Below are 23,845 nucleotides of genomic sequence, written 5' to 3'. Positions count from 1 at the left end.
TCACACACATACACACACCAACCTTTTCCCCCGGCCAAGAATTGGCGGTCATTCTGTCGAAATTTTCCCGACCCTTTACCAGCTTACCGTATGTTGTTACTTGTCGCAACCCTCGTTTTGTATGAATTTTCAAGGTTTGTATTAAGAAGGAAAAACTAAGCTATTTCCTTTTTCCCCCTCCCTTGTGTATTATCGTGTAATTGGTTATGAAATGCAAGAAAATACAATGAATAATGAAAAGTACTAGTACTTCCTCCGTCTCATGTTAACGCACTTTTCATTTTAGGCCGTAAATTTGAGATTGATTTTTTAATGTAATTACATTAGAATTTTAAGTGTAATAAGATATTACTTAACAAAAGAGCTCTTAACTTAAACTAATATATTAATTAAATGCATTAATTCTAATTTAAACTATAAATAATGTAAGGAGCTTGTGACGAGCCGAAAAGCAACAGTGTAAATAACATGGGAGTAAAAAAAATGACTGTATGCTTAAATCTAACAAATACTACCACATCAACTCAATTTATAATGTTTAAGTTATTCCAACTCGTTTATAGTTGAGCAGTATCCAATTTTATTGTTTTTTACTTATTAATAAATGGTTGTTGTGCTTTAAAAAATTCTTAGTACTCCTCTATAATTGATTTTAATGCGAAATTGATGATTTTGTTATTAAATTTAATAACACCAAATGAACACAAGCATGTTAATAGTGATTAAAAATTTGTGAAGAAAAACAGCAACCACCGGCGGCGAGCAGAAGTGATGGCGGCGGTTAGGCAGAGGGCGGTGGCACTACCGGCGCTAATGCGAGCGCTTCGGAAAGAGGCGCCGCCAAGGCACCACATGGCTTTGCCGTCGCTTAGAAGAGCTTTCTCTCTCTACGATCAGATTAATATTATCACTGAAGTCCCCGAAGACCAGCTCCGTTTCCAGGAGTAATCAGCTCCATTCTCTTTCTTCACACATTTCAATTTGATTATCGTTGTTTGCTAATGTTGTAAAAATCTCAGTAGAATTGGTATTGTGCAAGTCAATTCCGACCCTAAAAACTCGAAGATCACCTTCAATTTTTTGCTATTCGAGATAGTACATTTCTATTTTAATTTGTTGAAATAGAATGAATATGAGTTTTTTTTTTCTCTATTTATGATCAATATGAGTGCTTTAGTGTGTGCACGTACAAAAATTCATTGGTACATTCATGACATATTGACATGTAGATTCAGTATGTGAATATGTTGAAATTGCTGCTGTAGGAGTGCATTATATTTCTTGCTACTTGGAATGGGAATACCTTTTAACTTAATAACACAGTTTTTGTGAGAATGGGCGTGAGAGTATTTGAGAGATGGAAAGCTTGTTCATTTACTTTTCACTATTTATATTTTCGATGTTATAGTTCACTCGTGCAGTAAATGTATGATTTTACATCTATTGGACTTTTGTGCTCATACATCATCTGTTGATTATTTACTTCGAGGCAAGGGTAGCACACAGTGGATTTGTAGTTAATTATGTGTTGGATGCTTAACATACCGACCAATGACACTACTAATAGTCCAATACTAGGATTTCCTTGGTGTCATGGTGTGTACATATATTCATCTTATTTCCAATAGGGCTAATCCTGATTTGCGGCTCCAACTTTTAGCATTTTACTGACATACATCAAATCTTTTCCTGGGGACATTTCTCTAGAAACACTCGCAGTTAGGGGCACAAAACTGGATTAATCCTTTTCAGCATTAAGTTCATGACGTTTATGTGGATAATAACCCTGCTGAATATGCTTTTGAGTATACCCTGAATTAACTTGTTCCAACTTTTATTCTCTTCTTTTGACAGGTTTGATGACACAGGGTTCAAAGTAAATGGAGTTAGTTATGAAGGTAGCATACTTTGTGTAGGAAATTTATTGATGTCTTGGACACCCAAGAAGTTCTCAGATATCACTGCTGAAAGGTACTTCAATATGAGAAATCGTTTGTTTCCTGCTTCTACTGATTTATTCTGTATGTCAAGAAAGAGAAAAGCTCATTCTCAAACCTTTGCTACTGTTAGTTTGAGAGGATATAATTTGGCCAAATTTCTTATGGAGCTTAAAAATCACATGTTTTGGCCGAGAGCCCAATTAGGAGAGGAACTACAAATTTTAATTTGTGGATGAGAAATAAGAGCTAGAAGACATTTGACTTCAACATATGCCAGATCTTGTTCATATTTTCTACAGGTGGACACTCCTGGGATTTCATCTATCTCATATTAGAGAAGAATACTGCCCCTTGAACTCCTTCCATTTTAGATTCTTTAAGAATAGAAACAAACCAGTTTAACTTAAAAATATTGTGTATGTTTTATCGCGCTTCTTGAGAATCAAAAGTAAGGAAAGGCTTGGAATGATTCTAATTCTCCATTTCCATGTTATGCTAAAAGAATTTCTACCCAAGTCATTCCGTGCGAAATATACATCCTTTATAAGTGACGGAACCTTGATAATTGAAACTGAGTTTGTAATAGTCATTTGGTGGCTTTTATGCAACATCTCTACATGTGATTGAGTACAGTGAATCTGTGGCTGAAGTAAACACTAATATTTGAAAAAGAAAGATGTCTGAATCTGTCTGTATAGTAGTATTGGCTTCTTCAAACTTCAAATGTAGATTTTTATAGTACTATTGTGGCAACCATTTTCTTCTATGCTTGTCTGCTGAGTTGAATAGTTTATGTTTAAACTAAATAGGCAACTTATCTTATTGAAGCTGTCTTTAGCTAATGCATTTCTTCAATTCAAATTTCTTACTCATTTAACGTTTCTTGCAAATACCTTTTAGAGACAATTTCTTATGTTATTCTGTTTTCATCATTTTCTGCAGCTTGTCTATTTTTAAGACCTTGCGGCACATACCAGGTAAGAAGTCTAATTATATTCTTCTAAAGTGTAAGCAACCAACGTCTTACTTGAATTGATTGAGAGAGGATATCTTCTTTCATACATATGAAATTAAGATGGCAGTGCACTAGATGGTTATAATGGTTCAGAACTTTATACACAATGTGAACAGAAGCAGTACATTCACAGTAGATAGTAAGTTAGTAACTCAAACTAGACCTTCTGTATTATTAAACCTAGAGGAAAAACCTTATGTGGACATGATCCTCTTGTTTGGTATATAAGGTGTTTGATTTGAGGTGAAGTGCTTATGTTTTTTATGTAAAAGATGTGCTTTCTTTCAAGTGTAAACCAAGGGGAAGTACACATCTTTGTCTGTTCATGCGCCATCCTTATTTGAATCGGTGTTATGCATGTGCGGAGCATCTGAGATGTCTGCGTTGTTTCTGTCACTTGATTTTATTTGTGTTGGTAGCTTAATCTGGGTTCTATACCATTAACCTCAGATTTTAGTTCTTGGCTGTGGGAGGCATATTCAACCGGTAAATCCTGAACTTCGTAACTTCATTCGTTCGACTGGCATGAAACTTGAAGTCATTGACTCAGTAAGTTCCTCTCATCACAGAACATGCGTTTTACCGTGTGCTTCCATTTCCCCAAGGTTTCTTGATCAAACTTTTCCTCGTTGCTGAAGACAGTGGTAGGAATCATATAGTTTATTGATGTTTTTGTTGTTTTATAGAGAAATGCAGCCTCTACTACAATATATTGAACGAAGAGGGCAGAATTGTAGCCGCGGCACTTATCCCACACGGAGTCACTTCTTGAACCTGTAATGTTTCTGTTTTTTTTACTCTCTTTTTGAATGAGTCTTTGTATTAATACTCGGCTAAGCTATTTTATTTTTTTCTTCTCAATACCAATATTGCTTTTTTTTTGGATGGATCTTACACTTTAAAATAAACTAGTAAGAAGACCCAGTGGGAATAATATCCCATGTTAGAATCGTTATAAGTACCTAAACTAGTAAAAACCCCCTTCGTCCACCGGCCAAGTAACACGTGGGGGGACGGGACGGGACGCTTGCAATGCATCCCTCTCTCATTTCCGTTGCCCTTATATAAACCTCCAAATGATCCCCTCACATGCATGACCATACATATCTAAATTCGAATCTATTCACAAAACAAAATTCGAAATGTAAAATATGTATCAACTGATCCCATTTCTGTTGCTTCCCATGATACAAGCCGGCAGAGGGTGCTACAGATAAGCCAACAACAAAGATCAGAATACAATCTAAATGAACCTATAAGCAGATGAAAGATACAATTATGAAATGACTATGTACAACTAAGTTCAAACACTAGTAACAAGAAGCAGAGAGTGTATAGCCTATCACAATATTGAGTTCCCAGCATCTGAATCAGTATGATCATTATTCAGTAAGAGGTCAGAGAATGTATGGGAACTCCGGCGATGATTCCTTGGGTTATCTTTGGGTGGATCACCATCATCTTTGTTCATGAACTGAAATCCCATTATATACCTGTACTCTCCAGTCCCCAAACACCGCGCACAGTAAGCAAGACCACTGCCGCCGCAGCTCCTGCACCTATTAACAACATTTTCATCAGATCACAACCCAAGAATTTGCTTCTCATATTGGAGGTTTATCACCTTACCATTTTGGCCATTCTCCTTTAGGAAGCATTGCCAGTTCGATCTGATTTGTCCGTCCTGTACCAGCGACTAATCACAGTGAACAATGTGCTCGGGATATAGAGAAAGGTAATCGAGGTAGCACACGAAATGAGAACCAATTTGTTAAACAAAAGAAACAAGAAAATTACAGAGTGATGCTGAAAGAGAGAAAGATGCACCTCTTCCATTGCAGTTGTAGCAATCAACTCTACCACATCCTCTACACACAACACATGGTGGAACCGGTGGTGCTATGTGTTCTTTCCGAACATTTGACTACAATAATCATCAACAGCCAAAATAAAATAATTATGAGAAACGTAGACTTTATTCAATGTATCACACCTCATTACAGACAACTGCTAGTTTCTTTTGCTAAAAGGACTACATTATCATGTACACAGATAAACAACAATGTGTTAGTTCCAACTTCATATTCTACCTTCCCAAGTACAAGAGCCATGTACAGTTAAGTTAAAAAATGAAGATATCGAAAGAACTATATATATAGCTACTCAACATGCCTTAGGTCACATCCAGCAACTGAATAAGCCCCCTCCGCACTCTACTGAGAGGAGGAGGTTCGCCAGATGTAACTTAACCGGCGAGGCACTAGAGGCTACAAAGTTTGTGCGGACTCAAAGGCGATCATCGTTTATAGGTTACATGTATAGTTGCTATTTAAGAAAATACAAACCCCAAACTGCAAATGCATAGGTGTAGTTTGACTGGTTTTAAGTCATTGATCATGAATGGAGTCCATGCTCATAACAGCAAAAGAATTAGCTATTTAATTCCGATTGAAAAAGCTTTATACAGCAAAAGAAAATATCATCTTCTGTAAACAGTGAACACAAACAATTTACATACTCCATATGAAGAAAAGACTTTGATTCAGCAGAGACAACTATCTCCAAACACACCAAATAGAAAGTTTTTCTAAACATGAATCTCTACTGAAAAAATTCGACATGCTCAACAGAGACGCTAGATCCAAACACACTCCAAATCGTCGCTTCCAATCGGAACCTAAAATTACTCTGTATCAAATTTAGGCGGCTAGATATGTATGGTGGCTACTTTTCTGCTAATTAACAAAATTGAAGTGACGGAATACGAGAAACATTGAGGAAATACGTGCCTCGGTTCTGACGATCCAAGTAGGCTTCGACACCGATAGAAGAGGCCTCGCCGACGACGGCTTCCGGTTCTCTGGAGCTGGTGCACCGTTGCCCGCAGTCGTGGCTTCCGATCTGACGGCGGATAACGATGAAGATGCTGCTGTCATCACCACCGCCATTGTTCGCTACTCCTTGTCGTTAGTAAGCATTTCCTTTTTCCTTCAATTTTTGTTAATTGTAAATCGCACTCCTCTAAATGAAGTCGCACTACTTAAATTTTAACAACTGCAATAGAACAACTAAACTTGAGCAATCATAAATTTTATTCCTTCATCTTTGACATTACTACAGCTTGGAAGAATGTTTAAGCTAATGATTTCGTGCCATGGATTTGTGATGGTAGAATTACTAGGCGTTTCTGCTGATCCAGAATTTGTAATCTGCAACCTTCTTGGGTAGTTTCGAGGCGACGCCAGTAATGTATGTATGCATTACAAGTTAATGCTGCAGCTTCGGTACGCCGTTAAAACAGTGAGATCTCATGGAGTACTCCTTGATCAGTTTGGAGAAGAATGAATTATCTCTTTCCAGTAACTTAGCTGGCGAGTCATACTCTGCTATTCTCCCTGCTCAACGAAATACTAGACTTGTTAGAGATTGATGCAGATATTCATCAAGCACAATTAGGTATGATAATTACCATCACTCAGCACTAAGACCAGATCACTGTCTATAACTGTGTGGATTCTGTGAGCTATTGTGACCACTGTCCTGTCTTGGAATTCTTGACTGATGATCTTCTGTATAGCTCCGTCAGTTGCTGAGTCGACTGATGCAGTCGCCTCATCCAGGACGAGGATGCTGCTTTTCTTTAGCAAAGCTCTTCCGAGACAGAACAGCTGCCTCTGGCCAACGCTCCAGTTCTCTCCATTCTCCACCACTGATGCCACAATGTACACGTTTTAAAAGCTTTCATGCTGAAAAAACAAATGCTGAAATGTCTCCACATACTAACCTGAACTTTCCAGCTTATCTGGCTTTTGACGCACTATATCCCCGAGTTGGCATTTATCCAACGCCTGCAGAGAAACCAATAAGGATCTTATCATTTGATGATTTTCTGTAAGTATTTCCTTATGTAGGCCACATTTTGTAGTATACGATTGTACCTCCCAGATTTGGTTGTCTGAGTGTCGCTCTAAGGGGTCAAGATTGCCTCGGATAGTTCCTTCGAACATGGTTGGATCCTGTGGAATGATACTGAGCCTTGATCTGAGATCATGAAGGCCTATCTTAGATATGTCGACATCATCAATGACAATGCTGCCTTCTCTTGCTTCCACAACACGGAAGATGGCCTGTATGAGGGTCGATTTCCCACTACCCGTCCTTCCCACAACCCCTACTTTCTTCCTCCCAGGGAAAGTGCAGGTGATGTTTTTCAACACAGATGGGAGATGCTCAGCATAGCGTATCTGCACCCACAGAATCAATGTATACATTGTTATTTACGAGCAACAGAAACAAGGAATACTGAAAGAAATGCCAACTTAGTTAGTTAGTTAACCTGCAAATTCGTAAAGCAAATAGTTCCAAAATCTGGCCAGTTTAATGGAGGTCGGCTGTCTTCTATAACCAGCGGGGCTTCACTTGTGAGGTTTGAGTACTGAAGAATCCGCTCGACGGATATCATTTTGTTTTCTGCATTGCATATATTCCATATGACTGAAGCTTGTTGAACATTTAAATTTATACCGTAGGTGACTGCAAGTCCTGCAATGCCTGTACAAAGACAAGTTGGAAAGTTGATTTTTTTTCCGTTGATATAAGATCTGATTTATGATTTGACTTACTTGGATTGATGACCCCTTCAGGGAGAGTAACTAGCAAGAGCAGAGAAAAGGCAAAGACGAAATTGGCCAACTGGTTTAGTCTGAAAGACAGCCATTCCATGGCAGATACATTATGAAACCACGGTCTTGAATGGTTGTCGATGAGGCAGAGGTTAGCACCAGTGAAGCGCTCCTGCTGGTCAAAAGCACGGATGGTTGCTGCTCCGGTCAGTGATTCTGCAAAATGATGAAGAATCGGAGCTCCTTCAATTCCTGCTAGGCGCGCTAGCTCTCTTGCTGTTGGTATGTAATATCTCTGAAAACCACAGGCAAAAAAGGTTACCGATTCGTAGACACATGAAACAAAATGATGCATATTTTGCAAGGCATTAGGCATACCTGGTACCAGATGCAGATAGCCGTCACTGGAATGAATATGACGAAAATTTGCCACGCAACTTGTGACATGACAGCTATAGTTCCAAGCAGCAGAATTATAGAGAAGGCGCACGAACCTAATTTGCTTGCCATTTCCAAGTCCAAGACGCTCTGATCTGTGGAAACCTGTTCACAGCAGTGAGTTTTGTCATGAGACTGCATTATCATGTTTTTTAGGGTTTTTTCTGTCAAAACTTTGTATGTGCTTACTCGATTTAGGATTCTTCCTGTAGGGGTTGAGTCAAAGAATGCCATTGGAGCGCGGAGAACACTGTTCAGCATGTTGCTGAAGAACTTTTCTGCCGTGCGTAGACCTGCTATGGCGACTAAAGAAGAACGGAGTAGCACACAGAATGCACTTCCAACAGCAAGAAGTGTGTACACCAGCAGTATGAAGTCCATTCCATCGGCTAGCTCGTCGTCTCCTGTTGGACAAGCCCAAGCCATCCAGTAGTTGCTGAGTACCTGCAACACTTGGAATGATGATTGTGCAAGAATAATGATTGGAACTAATGCACCGCCTTTCACAGCGGTCAAGTAAGCCATGTAGACTTCTCTCCCAATGCTTCCTTTCTCTCTCTCTTCATCCTGTACCAGCCTGCCTTCTCTCTCTGTTATCTCTATGTTTAGATTGTGCTCTGAATCTTGCTTTATATAAGGAAATTCTTGATTTATGTTGGCATGTGCGTCTATTTCATTATCCACTGTTGCAAACTCCGTGGTTCTACTTGAACTTTCCATGGTCATAACTGATTCCAGAGCATCGCTGTGAGCACCAACTAAAACTTCAAATCCAATATTTTGCTTCAGTAGTTCATCAAACGTCCCAGCTTCTGTGATTTTCCCATGTTGCATCACCTGTCAAAACAAGACTTGTGATTTAATACTAACTCACTCATAACTGACACACATAATCATATACAATTCCATCAACGCTGCATATATAGATACTTGTTAGTCGTATTAAAGATTATTCTTGGAAGAAAACAAGTGATGATCTTATTCATGCTTAACTTGAACATAATATCCGCGAAAGAATATGTTTCTCACGACGTACTAGAATGAGGTCGGCTGCAGGAAGGAATTCTACTTGGTGAGTAACATAAAGTATAGTTTTGTCCTTGAGAATTCCCATCAAGCAATCCTGAAAAGGTAAAGTAGCCATTGGATTCAATATCAAGAGAGAAGAAGATATAGTTAAGTATCAACAATGACTCTGAATCTACGTTGTTATTCAACAAGAAAAAACCTTAAAGAGTTGTGAGCCAGTGTGAGCATCCACAGCACTGAAAGGATCATCAAGAAGATAGATTTCAGCATCCTGGTAGACAGCGCGTGCAATCTGTATTCTCTGCTTCTGACCACCGCTCATATTGATGCCTCTCTCACCTATTTCTGTCATGTCTGCAGCAGCAAAGAGCTCAAAATCCTTTTCCAGAGCACAAGCTTCAATTGTTCTGTTGTACTTATCACTCTCATACGGCTTGCCGAAGAGAATATTCTCTCTGATATTGCCTGTCAATATCCATGGCGACTGAGGGACATAGGCCTTGTCACCGCTGACCTTCACTGTCCCTGATAGTTTGTGCATCTCACCGAGTATGCATGCAAGCAAACTTGATTTCCCTGATCCAACGGTGCCACATATGGCCACCTTCATTCCCTTTTTCACCTTCAACTGTATATGATCGAGAGTCGGATTCCCTCCTTGTTCCATGTCCCAGCTGAATACTCATCCGTCAATCTCCACATGATGCTCTGTCTCGTTGCTTGGAACAAATTCTACTGCACCTGACTTGATCTCATCTTCCTGCAGGTAAGAAGAAATTCTACCAACAGAAACTTTTCCCTGTGCAATCGCATTAAGCAAATCAGGCAGATTGAAAATGGGATCTTGAAGCATTCTGAACGTAGCCAAAGCTGACAACACTCTTCCAGCAGTGAGTGGAATTCCCATCAATACACATCCACCAAAAGTGATGACCGAGATAAAAGTTGGCGAACCCCAGTAGATAAATGTAGTTAATGCAGTCATTCTAAGTGACTTCCATAGCCAGTTATGCTCTATCTTTCTCAAGTCAATAAGCTTCAGAAGATAATGACTGTCCCATGCTTGCAGTTTGAGAGTCTTCATGTTTCTAAGAACTTCTGATGTGGATTTCATGCGGTTGTCTTTGGCATCCATGATCTTCGTTTGGTATCGCTTCTGGATTCTTGTCAATGGGATGTTGCCAGCCATCACTATCAGAGTTGTAGCCAACCCGACTAGAGCACCATTACCAAGATTTTTGTGGAGAATGAAGATTGCTAGGGAGATTTGTACTGGCAGCATCCATAATGTATTTAAGAACCATATGAAGTCTGTGATCCTTTGTACATCAACGCTCATTAAATTGATGATCTCTCCACTGCTTCGGCTCTGACGTGACTGGCTTGACAAGATGAGCCCCTTTTTGTATATCTGAGAGATCAAAGCAGCTCTCAGGCGAAGGCCAAGCTGCCGAGCTCCGAAAATCCACTGCCTCTGTGCTATAGTCTCCACCAGTTTCGCCCCGAGGAATCCTAACACAAGTAGATATCCACTTTTAAGACTCCTAAATCTCTTCTCATTTAGGAATTCTACAAAGTAATTGATAAGGTAAGGTCCTACATAAGATGCTCCTGCACCAGTGATGGCGTAAAGTGCATTCATAGTTGCTTTCTTCCTTGCAAAAATGTACATTGCCTTGTAGAGAGATGGTATATCACTCCCATCTCTTTCCTTTATGTGCTTGAGGCATTGATCGAAGTCCTGAGATAGAAAAACTGCAGAATCCTTGGTGTCAACATCCGGGACTTCATCTTGGTCGAGTGGCTTCTTGAATCCAAACTCAAACAGCAGGTTAAGCCAAGAGAAGGTGACAAGCTGGATGAAGGTGGCTTTTCCATAAGGATTTTCTCTCTTCACTTTTGAACTCTTATCTCTTATCCCATTCAGAAGGGGAGCAACAATGTCGTCCTCTGTTGTTGTAAGAGTTACGGCTGCCTTACCTCGGATGGATAGAATAAGAAGACAGAAAGAAGCTGCAAGATTGATCATATCATCATATTCTTGCAACCCAAGTTGATCATGGTTTGTTACCAGGAAATGAGCATCAATCATCGCCCGAGCAAAACATAAAAGAAAGCTAGATGTCCACCAGAATCTCAAGATCAATGGAAACTTGACATGATTCCTGCTTCGAATTTTGTAAAGGACAATCAGTGTGATTGTCCATGATATCACCTGCATCAACCTTGATGAAAGAACTGTGACTTCGGATCCACACCCGCTGTGTTGCCATGGCAGCAACGTCACAACTTGAGTAATGAGCATTAAGATGGCACAGATGACGCTGATTCTGTAGGAGAGCCCATATTTTATATCTGTCGGGTATTTTTCTACATCTCTCGGATTCTTTATTCTTTTGCAGAAATAATCTAAATTATATCTTATGCAGGAAAGCAACAAAATCACCAAGAAAACGAGTTGCATGATCATACTGGCATCTTCCCAGTGGCAGGGGGAGATCATCTCTGGCCACTCTACTTCCAATTGGAGAAACCTTAAATCTGTCGGAGATCGTCAGCGAAAAGGAGGTTATCAACCCATGAAAATCAAGCAGGTACTTGTTATAACTATTCAAACTACTTTTTGATGCTTCATCTTTTCTGTGCTCTGCTTATTAGATTTTTCATGATTACTATGATGAAGTGCTAATTGTGTACAATACTAGAATTGATTTTATTATACCTGTTATACATAGATGTTGAATCAGATTCCTATTCAACTAAAGTTCCAACTTGATCCTGAACTATTTTTTAGAAGTACATTTGAAATCATGATCAAATCTTAAGAAAGTGCCGAAAAAAGATAACTTTATCTCGGTTTTGTTTTCACCCCTCTGAACCAGCACATGTATTCTTCTGATGTTTTCTCTCTCTTTCTTGCCTATATTATATACGATACCTCCAAACTTCTATTTTACTTCTTGGATTTTTATGAGGTCACCTCAGAGCAACCCATTCATTTGTTTACTTGTCTGTTTATTTATTTTTTCACTACTTTCACCTCCCAACATCTTAAAAAGTTTAGTTGAACAAATATATCCAAGAACAGAAAAAAGTGGGCTCAGTTCTGGCTATCTGAGTATGATATGTTAGAACATCTTTAGTGTAGGAACAAAACCCTTGTCCAATTCTGTACATGTTCTCTTCTTGGTAAAACAAAGCTTAATCAAACATTACAAAAAATTTGTACAAGACAAAATAAGGCAACCCTCTTTTAGTTCAGTTGTGCTACGCCACACATGGGCGGACCCAAGTGATAGGGAGGAGGGGCTAAGCCCCCATTGAAATTACTTTTTTAACTTTTTTCTATTAATTTTATAAAAAATTTATTCAAGTTTAGTGTAAATTATTTTGTAAAGGGGTGCGTTAATAATTTAAAGGGGTGCGTTAAAATGCTAACTTTTTTTAAATTGCTAACTTGCTAACTCATCAACGTAGTGTATTAAAAATGTCAACACGATCACATTAAAATGTCAACACAATATGTGTTGACATTTTAATAAACTATGTTGACATTTAAATATCAACTTAAGTTTATGTTGACATTTCAGTATCATCGTGTTGACATTTTTAATACACTGCGTTGATGAGTTAGCAAGTTAGCAACTTAAGAAAAGTTAGCAATTGATCACACCCCATAATTTAAATAACTCAAAAATATACTTTAAAATGGTCTAAAATTTAGTAATCCCGGCCCCTATCGATAAATATTTCTCCCTCCGCCACTGACGCCGCACACATCTTCATCTTCTCTTTTTCATATTTTAGACCATACATCACAACAGTGTGCATAGAATGCATACAAGTGTGGCATCATCGTCACAGACATAGCAAATTAGCATAATCTAGGATTTCATTTGCTCTCATGTAATGTTTAGAAAGTCTAGTCTGAATCATCCTGATAATATTCTATTTACATCCTTTTAACAAGAATGAGATTTTGAGGATGAACATAAATTTAAATCTATAAATCATATTCACATCATACACTAAAATGAGTCTACACATTTAAAGAAAAAACAGAAACACACTTATCTCGTTGATAGTGCGTGCAGTGTGTGTGCGCACGCGCATGCATGGTTTGGACGTTGAGAAAGTAATAAGGAGACTTACTTGTTATACTGTTGAAAATTTGTTCATTCACCACCATTCTCTCTCTCTGGCCGTATCCTCCCTTGAGAGAGTTAGAGAGGTGAATTCAAAATATGTGGTTGAGAAATATGAACTTTCCTTTCTCTGCTGTCCTTTTTTTTTCTTTAGATGAATCAGTGTGTGTGAGAGAGGGTGAAAGTAAAAACAAAGTGCAAAGCAAACCGGCTCCCTTGATCGTAAGGTCTAGAGACGTGAATGATGATCGATTTGTAATCAGCAAAGACAGTGAATTAGGAGAGAAGACAAAACAAAACAACGCTAGACGTAACAAAAGGTATGTAGCATATTATTTCTCCAAGTATACGTGTTTCCCCTAAGAATATAAGTATACTAGTACTACTTAATTGTATGTCTGCTGCGACTGCTATTGTCTTCATAAATCACGTGAGGACGTTTCAGAAAGCCTTTCCTTTCCACTAAACAGTTTATAATTAATTTTCCACCAACTATGTCTATGGTGGTTGTTTTTAGATATTGGTAATTGTTGTTTAGGAATAACTATAGCTAAAGGAGTGATATTATACATCCCGATGAAGATCCAATAAACATAAAGCAGTATATCTGACCAAGATATTCTTTTGGAGGAGTCGTTTTTCATGTCGTTTGTTGTAAGTTGCTGACAGGTATGCAAAATTAATATGGTATACTAAATACTATTGTTACCCTTTGCGAAAAAAACCTTTTGTCATTGCTAAATACTCCATTACTTATGGTTATCTTCCATGAATTCTAAAAAAGGTATGCAAAATTACAAACATACTGATATTCTTCCAACCCGACCTGGATATCATTTTCCGGATAAATTGATCCTACTTGGCTAGTTCTATCTTTTTGTAGACTACTTTTAGAGATTATGAAACATACTAGAATCAATCCAAAGTTTATGATTTTTAAGATGAATATAATTTTTTAAAAATTCTATCTAACCTTTTAAAATTCGGTCCGTGTTGATTGTGCACGTTTGTAGATGTTAGATTTGTTTGGTTTTAATCCTATATATTGCTTGAATGAAGCTTGATAGTGTATAGAAGTCTTCTATTTTGTTGAGATTGTGTAGAAAATAGGTTTGCATTAAGTAAAAGATTTGAGATCAAAATGTGGAACAGAAATGGACTCCCTGACTTGACAAAGCATGCCAACCTAGTGACCTGCTGCTGGGATGTAGCCGAGAACCAGAATATACTGCTAAATTCGCACGATTGGGAAACGTCCGATGAAATAATACACTCCGAGCGACCCCGCCGGATTGTTGTGGCTCCTTAGAAAAATCTAGACCTCTTATTTTTTTTCAAGCCGAATCTCTTCCCAACTATTATAAAAAAAAAATTAGTTGTTAAGTGTTTAATGGCTAAAGCTAAAAGTCTCGGATCCAAATCCAATGTGACGGGAACTTTGAATTTCTGTTCATTTATTAATTAAAAAAAGTTTAGGCAGACTTTGAATCCTTTAGAGCATCCACAATGGCGCCTGTCCCGGCAGGACGTCCGGCCGGCGTGCCGGAGTTCCGCGTTGGACGTCCGCCATTGTGCAGCGGTGACGCGGATACAGACGTCCGCTGCGGACACCGGAGTTCCGCGGCGTTCCCGGGACGTTCGTCGCGACGACCTTGCGGACGTCCGCCATTGCGTTGACTCCACGGACGTCCCGATTATTTTATTTTTATTTTTTCAAAAATTCTATATTATGGAATCATAAATTTGATTACTAAATTCTAACTATGATATTCTTTTAAAATAAGTTAATAAACTGCATCTATGACTTAATAATTTGTAATTATAAATTAATAAATTTAATCATCAGTGATTTGTACCTAATCATATGGAGTATAATTAAACTAAAACGAAAAACAATTAATTCAGTGACTAACACTATAAAAATGGGGTGGTGGATGTAATATTTAATCTTAATATGAAAGTTAAATAAAATAATAAAACAATTAGTTGTAGACAACAAATTATTGTAATCCAATGGGATATTTTATGAGTTAGCCAAACCAATATAGCGACTGAACTTATGTACTATGAAGAGGCTTCAACTACTATTGAGATAAATGAAGAGTCAGCAGCCACAATCCCAAATAAAGAATATAAAAGCATAGACTTTACTTTAGTGGAATTAGAAAATATTCATACAAAATGTTTACGTATCCTCCAAATTAATAAATATAAGGTGCAACAAGAAGAGTCACTAATAAAGTAAGTATTGTGGTGGATTTATGGCCTAATCATTCCACTATTAAATGTTTTGCTAAAATATAGAGAAACTTTCTGAAGTCTTGGCTCGAGGCTTGTCGCTTGTGACATACTTGATACTCCTATATCGTTTAACCAACATCGTCGATCAATCACCAAATTTGTCTCAACTTTTTAAAGGAAAAATGACTTGCACGATTTTTTACTTAAGCAAAGACATAGTGATGAGCTTTATGGTGAATTTTCTTAACTATTACTACTAGGATAATGTCATATTAATACTAGTATACTACAGTGTTTCTTCAACATATAATGCTATTTACATAGCTTACACAAACACTTGTTCGGTTGTTCCTACTCTTGCAATTACTTTATTACTCCATTCGTTTCCATTTCCATGTTAATTGATTCATTTTTCTATTTTGAAAATTTGCTTCCATGTTAATTAATTGAGTTATTTTGGAAAGTTCCAAATAATTGAGTAATTTCTATTTTTAGCAAAAAAAAACCATCTCTCTTACTTTATTATATTTTCATCTCTCACCATCTCCAAATTGACATTAAATTGTTGGACTAAATCAAGAAAAAACACAAAAAATATACTTGGCCAAATTATAGGGATGCAAATGCAATGATGGATACAAAAAAAGTCATTTTGTAAGAAATGCCTAATAAAGGCAGTTTAAGATGTATACACAAACAAACTACATCTGTGGACTTCACATACATGATTAAGCGTATCTAATCTATACACAAAACAAAATAAGAAAGGTAAAACATGTATCAGCTGATCCCATTTTTGGTTATCCGAATCAGTATGATCATACTAATATTCAGTAAGATGTCAGAGAATGTATGGGAACTCTGGTGGTCATTCCTTGGGTTATTATCTTTGGGCGGATCGGCATCATCTTTGTTCATCAACTGAAATCCCATTATGTACCTGTCCTGTACTCTCCCGTCCCCAGACACCGCGCACAGTAAACTGCCCCCACAGCTCTTGCACCCATCAACAGCATTTTCATTAGATCACAGCCCAAGATTTGGCTTCTCATATCAGAGGCTTCCACCTTGCCATTTTGGCCATTCTCCTTTTGGAAGCATTGCCAGTTCAATCTGATTTGTTCTTCCTGTACCAGCGAATACTCACAATGAACAATATGCTCGGGATATAGAGAAAGTGAGTTAGCTTAGTACACACAACGAGCAGTCAAGACTCATGACTGCGGTGGGGGGTTATACAGCTTAATTCATGAATCAAAGGATGCAGCTCCAAAAGATTGTTTTGTTTAAATGTTTGAAAAGTTATAGACGACGAAATGAGAACCAATTTGTTAAACGAAGAAACAAGAAATTACATAGTGATGCAGAATGAGAGAAAGATGTACCTCTTCTATTGCAGCTGTAGCAGTCACTCCATTTATCACACCACATTACACACAAATAGGGAGTACTGGTTTCTTTTGCTACAAGAACTACATTTTCATGTGCATTTCCAACTTCAATAACCATGTACAGTTAATTCAAAATGAGGATATTAAAAGAACTACTACCATAGTACTAAAGCTACTCAGCATGCCATAGATCACATCCGCCAACTGAATACGCGGCCTCCACACTCCAAGAGAGGACGAGGCGAGGCTACACAAAGGCGATCATGATCATCATTTGTAGGTTACATGAATGGTTGCTATTTATGAAAATACAAACCCTAAACTGCAGATATATAGGTGTAGTTTGACAAGTTTTGAGGAATTGATACAAAACAGACATCAATGGATTCCATGATTAGAACAGCAAAAGCTTTAGCTAACTAATTCCAATTGATTAAGTTTTCGATAGCAAAAGAATATCATAAATAAATAAAAGCAATTCACATATATCATGACAAAAATTGATTCAGCAGAGACACTAGCTCCAAATCTTCGTTGCCAATCGAAACCTAAAATTACTCTGCAACACATTTAGGCGGCTAGATATGTATGGTGGCTACTTTTCATCTAGTAATACGTCGTTGTACGATCAACAAATTGAAACGACGGAAAACAAGTGACATTGAGGAAATACGTGCCTCGATCCAAGTAGGCTTCGACACCGACAGAAGAGACCTCGCCGACGCCGGCATCCGGTTCTCTGGAGCTGGTACTCGTGGCTTCCGATCTGACGGTGGATAACGATGCTGCTGCCATCACCACCGCCATTGTTTGCTACTCTTTATCCTACGTAAGCTTTTCTATCATTTCATTTTTCATTCAGTTTTTGTTTATTGTAAATCGCACTCCTCTAAATGAAGTCGCACTACTTAAATTTTAACAACTGCAATACATCTAAACTTGAGCAAATTTTTGCTTGAATCATTTGGTGCAATTTCGATTGCAATATCTTCAGTTCATTGATAAGAAGGGAAAATCGGGTTTATGGGGGAGTTTACACTAAATATTACGTAAATGTACCCATTTTGTTATCTATTCCACAAATGGGAAAAACGCCAACCACATTGGCGTTTTTATTAGTAAATACACCAACGTCATTGGCGTGTTTTAAGGTAAATACGCCAACGATGATGGCGTTTTATACTTGTGCCGTATTTTGGGTGTATGCTCTCGGATTGTAATTACGATTAAACACGCCAACTTGGTTGGCGTGTATAAATAAAAAAACGCATTTGTAAATGGCGTGTTTTCTTTGTTGAAACGCCGAACATATTGACGTTTTGTAAAAGACGCCAACCGGAGTGGCGTATTTACTTAATCATGAAAAACGCCATTCTGAGTGGCGTGTTTAATCAGACTGATATACCAGGCGTTCCTCCCCCAAATCGCGAAAACCTCACAACACACAGCCTTCGCGATTTCTCCAGCTGCGCGCCTTCTCTCCGTGATTTCGGCCTACATTCATCAATCGGTGCTATTCTCCCCCAAATTCATCTATTTTATTCGGTTAGTATGCTTACCTTTTACATAATTATAGTAATTGGTGGATAGCTAGGGTTTGTAATGGGTTGTGAATTGAGTAGAAATATTATGCATTTTGGATTGGTTGAATGATATTATTGTTGATTATTATGTTGGATTGTGTTGGGTTTAAGTTAATTTGTGTATAAATTTGATTATAAGCCTAAACCCTAGGGTTTTTATAGCTAAAAAATTGGGCAAATTGTTTTGATTTATGTGGGTTTTGGTTGATTAGTTTAGATTGTTAAATTTGTTTAGGTTAGGCAAAATTGAAATTGGTAGGTTGGGCGAATTGTTAATTGAAATTGTTAATTTTGTGTAGGTGAATTGGTTTATGATTTTGAATGTGCAATGTTGTGTAACTTGCTTATTTGATGTTGGTGTTCAATTTTGTGATATTGGATTAAATTGTATCTAATTATTGAAATGGTTTATGGTTGGTTATTGTTGAATTTGGTTTATGAAATTGGATTAAATGTTATGGTTGGTTATTGTTGAATTTGAATTATGTAGGTAAATTATGGCATCATCTTCAACCTCTCGTCGTCGGCTTGCATGTGGTCCTGCGGATCCATCTGTATTATATTTTCAGAGACAACACGTCTCTAACAACATATGGGCAGGAGTTCCATCCGAAGATGTACGCTGCCGACGATTTGAAGGAAAAATTTGGGATGTTCCCATCCAGCAACATGTCTTGACAATAGTGGACCAGATGGGGTTTGGGGGTATGTTAAGGTGTGGTAAACCAAAAGAAATTGACCACCATCTTATCACAGCTCTGATTGAACGTTGGAGGCCAGAGACTCACACGTTTCACTTTCCAGTCGGTGAAGCGACTGTGACACTGGAAGACGTGGAGGTCTTATGGGGCCTGAAAGTTGATGGAGAGGCTCTGACAACTTACATCCCCCCGACGGACGCGGGATATTGGACGGACAGGTGTATGGATTTTCTAGGATTCATACCGGAAGCATCCGAGTTGAAGGAAATGGCTTTTAAGCAGACGAGCTTATCGCGCCAATTGAGGATTGAGCTGTCTAATGACCACGAACACTACATATATGCTCAGCGGGCTCGTATCTATTGTCTGCTATTACTTGGTGGTCTGATGATCCCCAACGCCACCGGAAATAAAATTCCGTTCTTCTACCTACACTTTTTCATGGATATAGAACGGTGTTCTACATATAGCTGGGGTGGGGCGACGCTTGCTTGCTTGTACCACAATTTGTGTGAAGCGGCCGTTGGTCAGAGGACGGATGTAGGGGGAGCCTTAACTCTATTACAACTTTGGGCTTGGGAGAGAATCCCAAATATTAGACCGAGGATGCTAGATCCCGTGCATACAGACTATCTACCATGTGCAAGCGCGTAAGTTGTTCATTAATTGCGTTTTTAAACTTAATGTTCATCAATTTTCGTGTTCTTCGCTCATAATTTAAATTTTTTAGATGGAATGGCCCGACGTCATATGTAAAAGCACCCGGACATTGTGTTGAAAATTTCCGAGATCAGTTCTCCATGATGCATCCTAATCAGGTACTTCATATATTTATAAAATGTTTTTGGTTTTTTGTTTTTTGTTTTTATGGAAATTATTTTGAAAAATTTGTATCACATGTAGTTTATTTGGAGGCCTTATCTCCACCGGGAGTTGCCGGAAAGTGGTGATGCCGGTCGTCCTATATGGATGTCGATCACAACGCTTATTTGTTGGAATCTGGCTGAGCCACACCTGCCACACCGAGTGTTGCGCCAATTCGGGATTGTCCAACCGTATATCCCGGATCTCCCCCGGTTCCACGGTTCTGATTTTTTGAAACAGGATCGCCGTGGAAAAGCTGGTCGGAATTGGGTTCAATGGCACGCCAATTATATACAGGAGTGGGACAACAGACACTTTACGATATGGACTGATCTGGAGGACAGTACTGAGCCTGTTGCAACGGAAGAATATATGAATTGGTTTCGCCAGATCACTGTGGTGTATTTAACCAAACCCGGCGTGCATGCTGAAGAGGGATTCCACGAAACCGCATCTTCTCATAACTTTACGGTACATTATTTATACTTAACTAAACCCTGATTACTTATTCAAATTCATATTATGATATGTACTTAACTTTGAAAAATTGTAGGTGGAGACGCTTCACAAAATACGTCACTATCTAAGTGGCCGAGCTGCGACAGGACATTTCTGTCCGGATATGGAAACCATTTCGAGGATGGTTGAAGAAGGACTGCAGATATCCGGGGAGCCTCAGCTGATGGACTACCCTCCTTCGCAGCGCTCTGCAATGGACGTGGACGTACCCATAAGGCAAAAGGCAAAACGACGAACCAAGCAGAAAACCGTCCGCGGAGAGTCGTCATCTCAGTTCGTACACGACTCCGATGACGATTTTGAGGACCCACCTCCACCGAGCTCTGCACTTCGAGGCCGTCATTCTATTAGCCATACCGGTGGTACCGGAGAAGATATTGGCCTCAGTGATGTCCCCGCTTCTCCACCGCGGTCGTCTGTGCAGGAGGATCTTGAGAACGCTGTTGTTCAAGATACTCCTCCCTCAAGGATCCCTAGATCTACATCTACTATTGGGAAGGGGATACGGCGTCTGTTTATGCGGAAACGTCGTGACGATTGAACTAATTTGAACTCTTGATATTACTGTAATTTGATATTGATGTTTTTTCATTTGATTTGAACTCATTGATTTTAAGTCTTTATGATTAAGTATTTGGATGTCTGAATTATTATTTCCTAGTAGAAATGAAAATGAAAACAGGCAAATAAAGAGATATTGGCGTTTTTGTGAATGTAAGTCTTTGTGAAAAACGCCAATGCTATTGGCGTTTTTAAGTTAGTTTATATTTTGCCCGTTTTTTCTACAACGAATGCGGACATTCTGAACAAACACGCCATTCCCGTTGGCGTTTTTAATAAGACGCCATTCCCGTTGGCGTGTTATTTAAAAACGCCAACGCTATTGGCGTTTTTAAGTTAGTTTATATTTTGCCCGTTTTGTCTACGACGAATGCGGACATTCTGAACAAACACGCCATTCCCGTTGGCGTTTTTAATAAGACGCCATTCCCGTTGGCGTGTTATTTAAAAACGCCAACGCCATTGGCGTTTTTAAGTTAGTTTTTTCGTTGCTCGTTTTTTCTACGCCGAAAGCGGACATTCTGAACAAACACGCCAGTCCCGTTGGCGTGTTTCAGTAATAACACGCCATTCACGTTGGCGTTTTAAAGTGAAAAGACGCCAATTAAGTAGGCGTCTCTTTAAACACGCCACTCACATCGGCGTGGCCTATAAAAAAACGCTCCCACAGTTAAGAGTTTTTAATCATTTCATCATTATTCAATATATAAGTACATACAAATATTACCCTATACATTAGTCCAAATCTTGCTAAATACAGAAATCCAATATTACACAATGCATACGTTCAATTGTCTCGCCTTTTCCGCGTAAAAAAGCTACGGATCCCCTTCCCGATTCTGGCGGTTGAGAGTCTAGACGGAGGAGTCTCTCGCACAACGACATTCTCTAAATCAACCCCAAAATATTCGTCTCGCACAGAAGACCGAGGTGGAGAATGTGGGACATCACTGAGACCGATGTGTTCGCCTGTACCACCAGTGTGGCTGACAGAGTGACGACCTCGAACTGCAGATCTTGGTGGAGGTGGAGGCATAAAATCGTGATCGACATCATCAGTGTGACTGACAGAATGACGACCTCGAACTGCATATCTTGGTGGAGGTGGAGGCAAAGAATCGTCAGCGGCATCATCTATCAACTGAGTATCCATCCTTGGTGGAGGTGGATGCAAAAAATCGTCAGCGGCATCATCTACCAACTGAGTATCCATCCTTGAATGAGCATTCGGGCAGTTGCGCCTGTCGTGACCTGGTTGACGGCAATGTTTACATCGGCGTCGGGCTCGTGGCTGGTCAGCTTCACGGACATCCATCTGATTAGGAATCCTAGTAGTACGGTATCGACCGCGACTTTTAGGCATTAACTGAGCTCGTGAACATTGCAAAGTCCATTCAGGCACGGCCCAATAATCTTGGTGTCTGGGTGGATTGAACACCGTAGAATATTGGTGTACCCAAACACTTGTGCGGTATACGGGATCAACAAGCGACAGCATGTTGTCGTTTCTAAAACGCGCAACTGCCGCTGCATGTGAACATGGAAGTCTCCACATCTGCCACTTTTGACATTTGCAGTGCGAGTCCAAGTACTTTACCTTCCACTTATTAGCGCCCTTTCCACCAATTCGACGCTTTGTTCGAACCACATAATGCCCTGCAATTGTGTTGGGTGCTCTCACATTATGCAATTGACCTTTTGCATCATTTTTGCACACCTTTTCATGCGCCCACGGGGTAAGTGGTGTGGCACACTGTGTTGATGCAATTGACCGGTCATTGAACCATTCTATTGTCCTCCAGAATATCATATCAATGCAAGCTTTAATTGGGAGTTGTCTTGCGCCTCTCAACACATTGTTGTAAGATTCCACCATATTAGTGGAAACCTCACCCCATCTTTTGTGTTTGTCATACGCCAGATTCCATTTTTCTAACTCCACGGCATCAAGGTACTGCAAAGCCTCGTTGTTGACGTTTCGAAGTAAACGACGTCTGATCTTAAACTTGCGCTTCTTGGTAGCAATACCAATTTTCCAAACAAGTCTTTTGACCATGATACCTTTGTGATTCTGCAAAACATTCTTTCTAACATGTACCAAGCAAAATCTGTGATGACCCACATTGGGTTCTTCTTTCCATATGGGAGAATTCATTGCATCTATGATTCCCACATGCCTATCAGATATGACACATATTTCATGCTTTGCTACATGAAGTCTAATGCGTTCCATAAACCAATTCCAACTTTCTTTGGTTTCCTCATCAACAATGGCATATGCAACAGGCAAACATTTCTTATTAGCATCAAATCCAACGGCAATAAGAATTTTACCTCGACATCGTCCACGTAGATGAGTTCCATCAACCGTTAAAACTGGTTTGCATAGTTGAAAAGCCTCCACAGCTGGTCCAAAAGCCCAGAATACGTACTTGAATACCTTGTTCATACCATTGCTTAATATGTCATCGTGCATCCATTCCACAATTGTGTCAGGATTTTGTCTTTGCACTTCATTCAAATAAGCTGGTAAAACTTTGAACGACCACTCCCATCCACCGTATACAAGCTCAATCGCTGTCCTCCGAGCATACCATGCTTTCTTGTAACTAACTTTGACATGAAATCTATTTTCAATATCCGCCACAATTGCTTTTACCTTGTAGCAAGGATCGTTTTCTATCTGATGGCGAACACTCAACGCTATCATACCCGACGAAAGATTAGCGTGGCCATTATAGTTACGATCCCCCATGCAAGTATGAGCAGTGCTGAACACTCTAATTTGCCAGTGTT

At 39.1% G+C, this 23,845-nt stretch overlaps 2 protein-coding genes, 2 long non-coding RNA genes and 1 pseudogene across 7 annotated transcripts; 2 read left to right on the top strand and 3 right to left on the bottom strand.

Moving 5' to 3' along the window:
* The first annotated feature begins 599 nt into the window (after nucleotides 1-599).
* Nucleotides 600-3,836, top strand: LOC121800606. Of its 2 annotated transcripts, XR_006050544.1 has the most exons (5): nucleotides 603-944; nucleotides 1,855-1,971; nucleotides 2,883-2,917; nucleotides 3,406-3,504; nucleotides 3,642-3,836. XR_006050544.1 is itself a non-coding variant. In XM_042200141.1 (4 exons), exons 1-4 carry the CDS (start codon nucleotides 772-774, stop codon nucleotides 3,450-3,452), a joined length of 372 nt encoding a protein of 123 aa, XP_042056075.1. In that variant the 5' UTR covers nucleotides 600-771; the 3' UTR covers nucleotides 3,453-3,836. The 2 variants fall into 2 exon arrangements, 1 of the variants encoding a protein (XP_042056075.1); XM_042200141.1 differs by having other exon boundaries at nucleotides 600-944; nucleotides 3,406-3,836.
* Nucleotides 3,837-4,091: 255 nt separating this feature from the next.
* Nucleotides 4,092-5,903, bottom strand: LOC121752291. The gene is made up of 4 exons (XM_042147283.1): nucleotides 5,745-5,903; nucleotides 4,783-4,879; nucleotides 4,585-4,639; nucleotides 4,092-4,514 (listed from the first exon to the last, which is right to left on the bottom strand). Exons 1-4 carry the CDS (start codon nucleotides 5,901-5,903, stop codon nucleotides 4,298-4,300), a joined length of 528 nt encoding a protein of 175 aa, XP_042003217.1. The 3' UTR covers nucleotides 4,092-4,297.
* Nucleotides 5,904-6,015: 112 nt separating this feature from the next.
* LOC121752297 lies at nucleotides 6,016-11,349 on the bottom strand (annotated as a pseudogene).
* LOC121752307 lies at nucleotides 8,402-14,660 on the top strand. Of its 2 annotated transcripts, none has more exons than XR_006040298.1 (4): nucleotides 8,402-8,531; nucleotides 9,811-11,406; nucleotides 11,474-11,638; nucleotides 13,344-13,651. It is a non-coding gene; the product is annotated as an uncharacterized LOC121752307 (long non-coding RNA). The 2 variants fall into 2 exon arrangements; XR_006040299.1 differs by lacking the exon at nucleotides 8,402-8,531 and adding an exon at nucleotides 14,342-14,660 and having other exon boundaries at nucleotides 11,267-11,406; nucleotides 13,344-13,858.
* A 1,399-nt stretch (nucleotides 14,661-16,059) lies between these two features.
* LOC121800595 lies at nucleotides 16,060-17,683 on the bottom strand. 2 transcript variants are annotated; one of them, XR_006050543.1, is made up of 3 exons: nucleotides 16,981-17,683; nucleotides 16,816-16,902; nucleotides 16,060-16,557 (listed from the first exon to the last, which is right to left on the bottom strand). It is a non-coding gene; the product is annotated as an uncharacterized LOC121800595 (long non-coding RNA). The 2 variants fall into 2 exon arrangements; XR_006050542.1 differs by having other exon boundaries at nucleotides 16,816-17,683.
* Nucleotides 17,684-23,845: the final 6,162 nt, after the last annotated feature.

This window comes from Salvia splendens, chromosome 1, assembly GCF_004379255.2.
Source record: "Salvia splendens isolate huo1 chromosome 1, SspV2, whole genome shotgun sequence".
NCBI lineage: Eukaryota > Viridiplantae > Streptophyta > Magnoliopsida > Lamiales > Lamiaceae > Salvia > Salvia splendens.
The sequence above is the reverse complement of the archived record's forward strand: the minus strand, read 5'-3'. Positions and strand labels throughout refer to the sequence as shown.

Excerpts from the sequence above, each read along its gene's own strand:
- LOC121800606 (XM_042200141.1), top strand. The coding sequence starts at position 772 with ATGGCGGCGGTTAGGCAGAGGGCGGTGGCACTACCGGCGCTAATGCGA. Across the intron at positions 945-1,854 it reads GACCAGCTCCGTTTCCAGGA|GTTTGATGACACAGGGTTCA; the intron begins GTAATCAGCTCC and ends TTCTTTTGACAG. Across the intron at positions 1,972-2,882 it reads TCAGATATCACTGCTGAAAG|CTTGTCTATTTTTAAGACCT; the intron begins GTACTTCAATAT and ends CATTTTCTGCAG.
- LOC121752291 (XM_042147283.1), bottom strand. The coding sequence starts at position 5,903 with ATGGCGGTGGTGATGACAGCAGCATCTTCATCGTTATCCGCCGTCAGA. Across the intron at positions 4,880-5,744 it reads CTTGGATCGTCAGAACCGAG|TCAAATGTTCGGAAAGAACA; the intron begins GCACGTATTTCC and ends TGATTATTGTAG. Across the intron at positions 4,640-4,782 it reads CTACAACTGCAATGGAAGAG|GACGGACAAATCAGATCGAA; the intron begins GTGCATCTTTCT and ends TCGCTGGTACAG.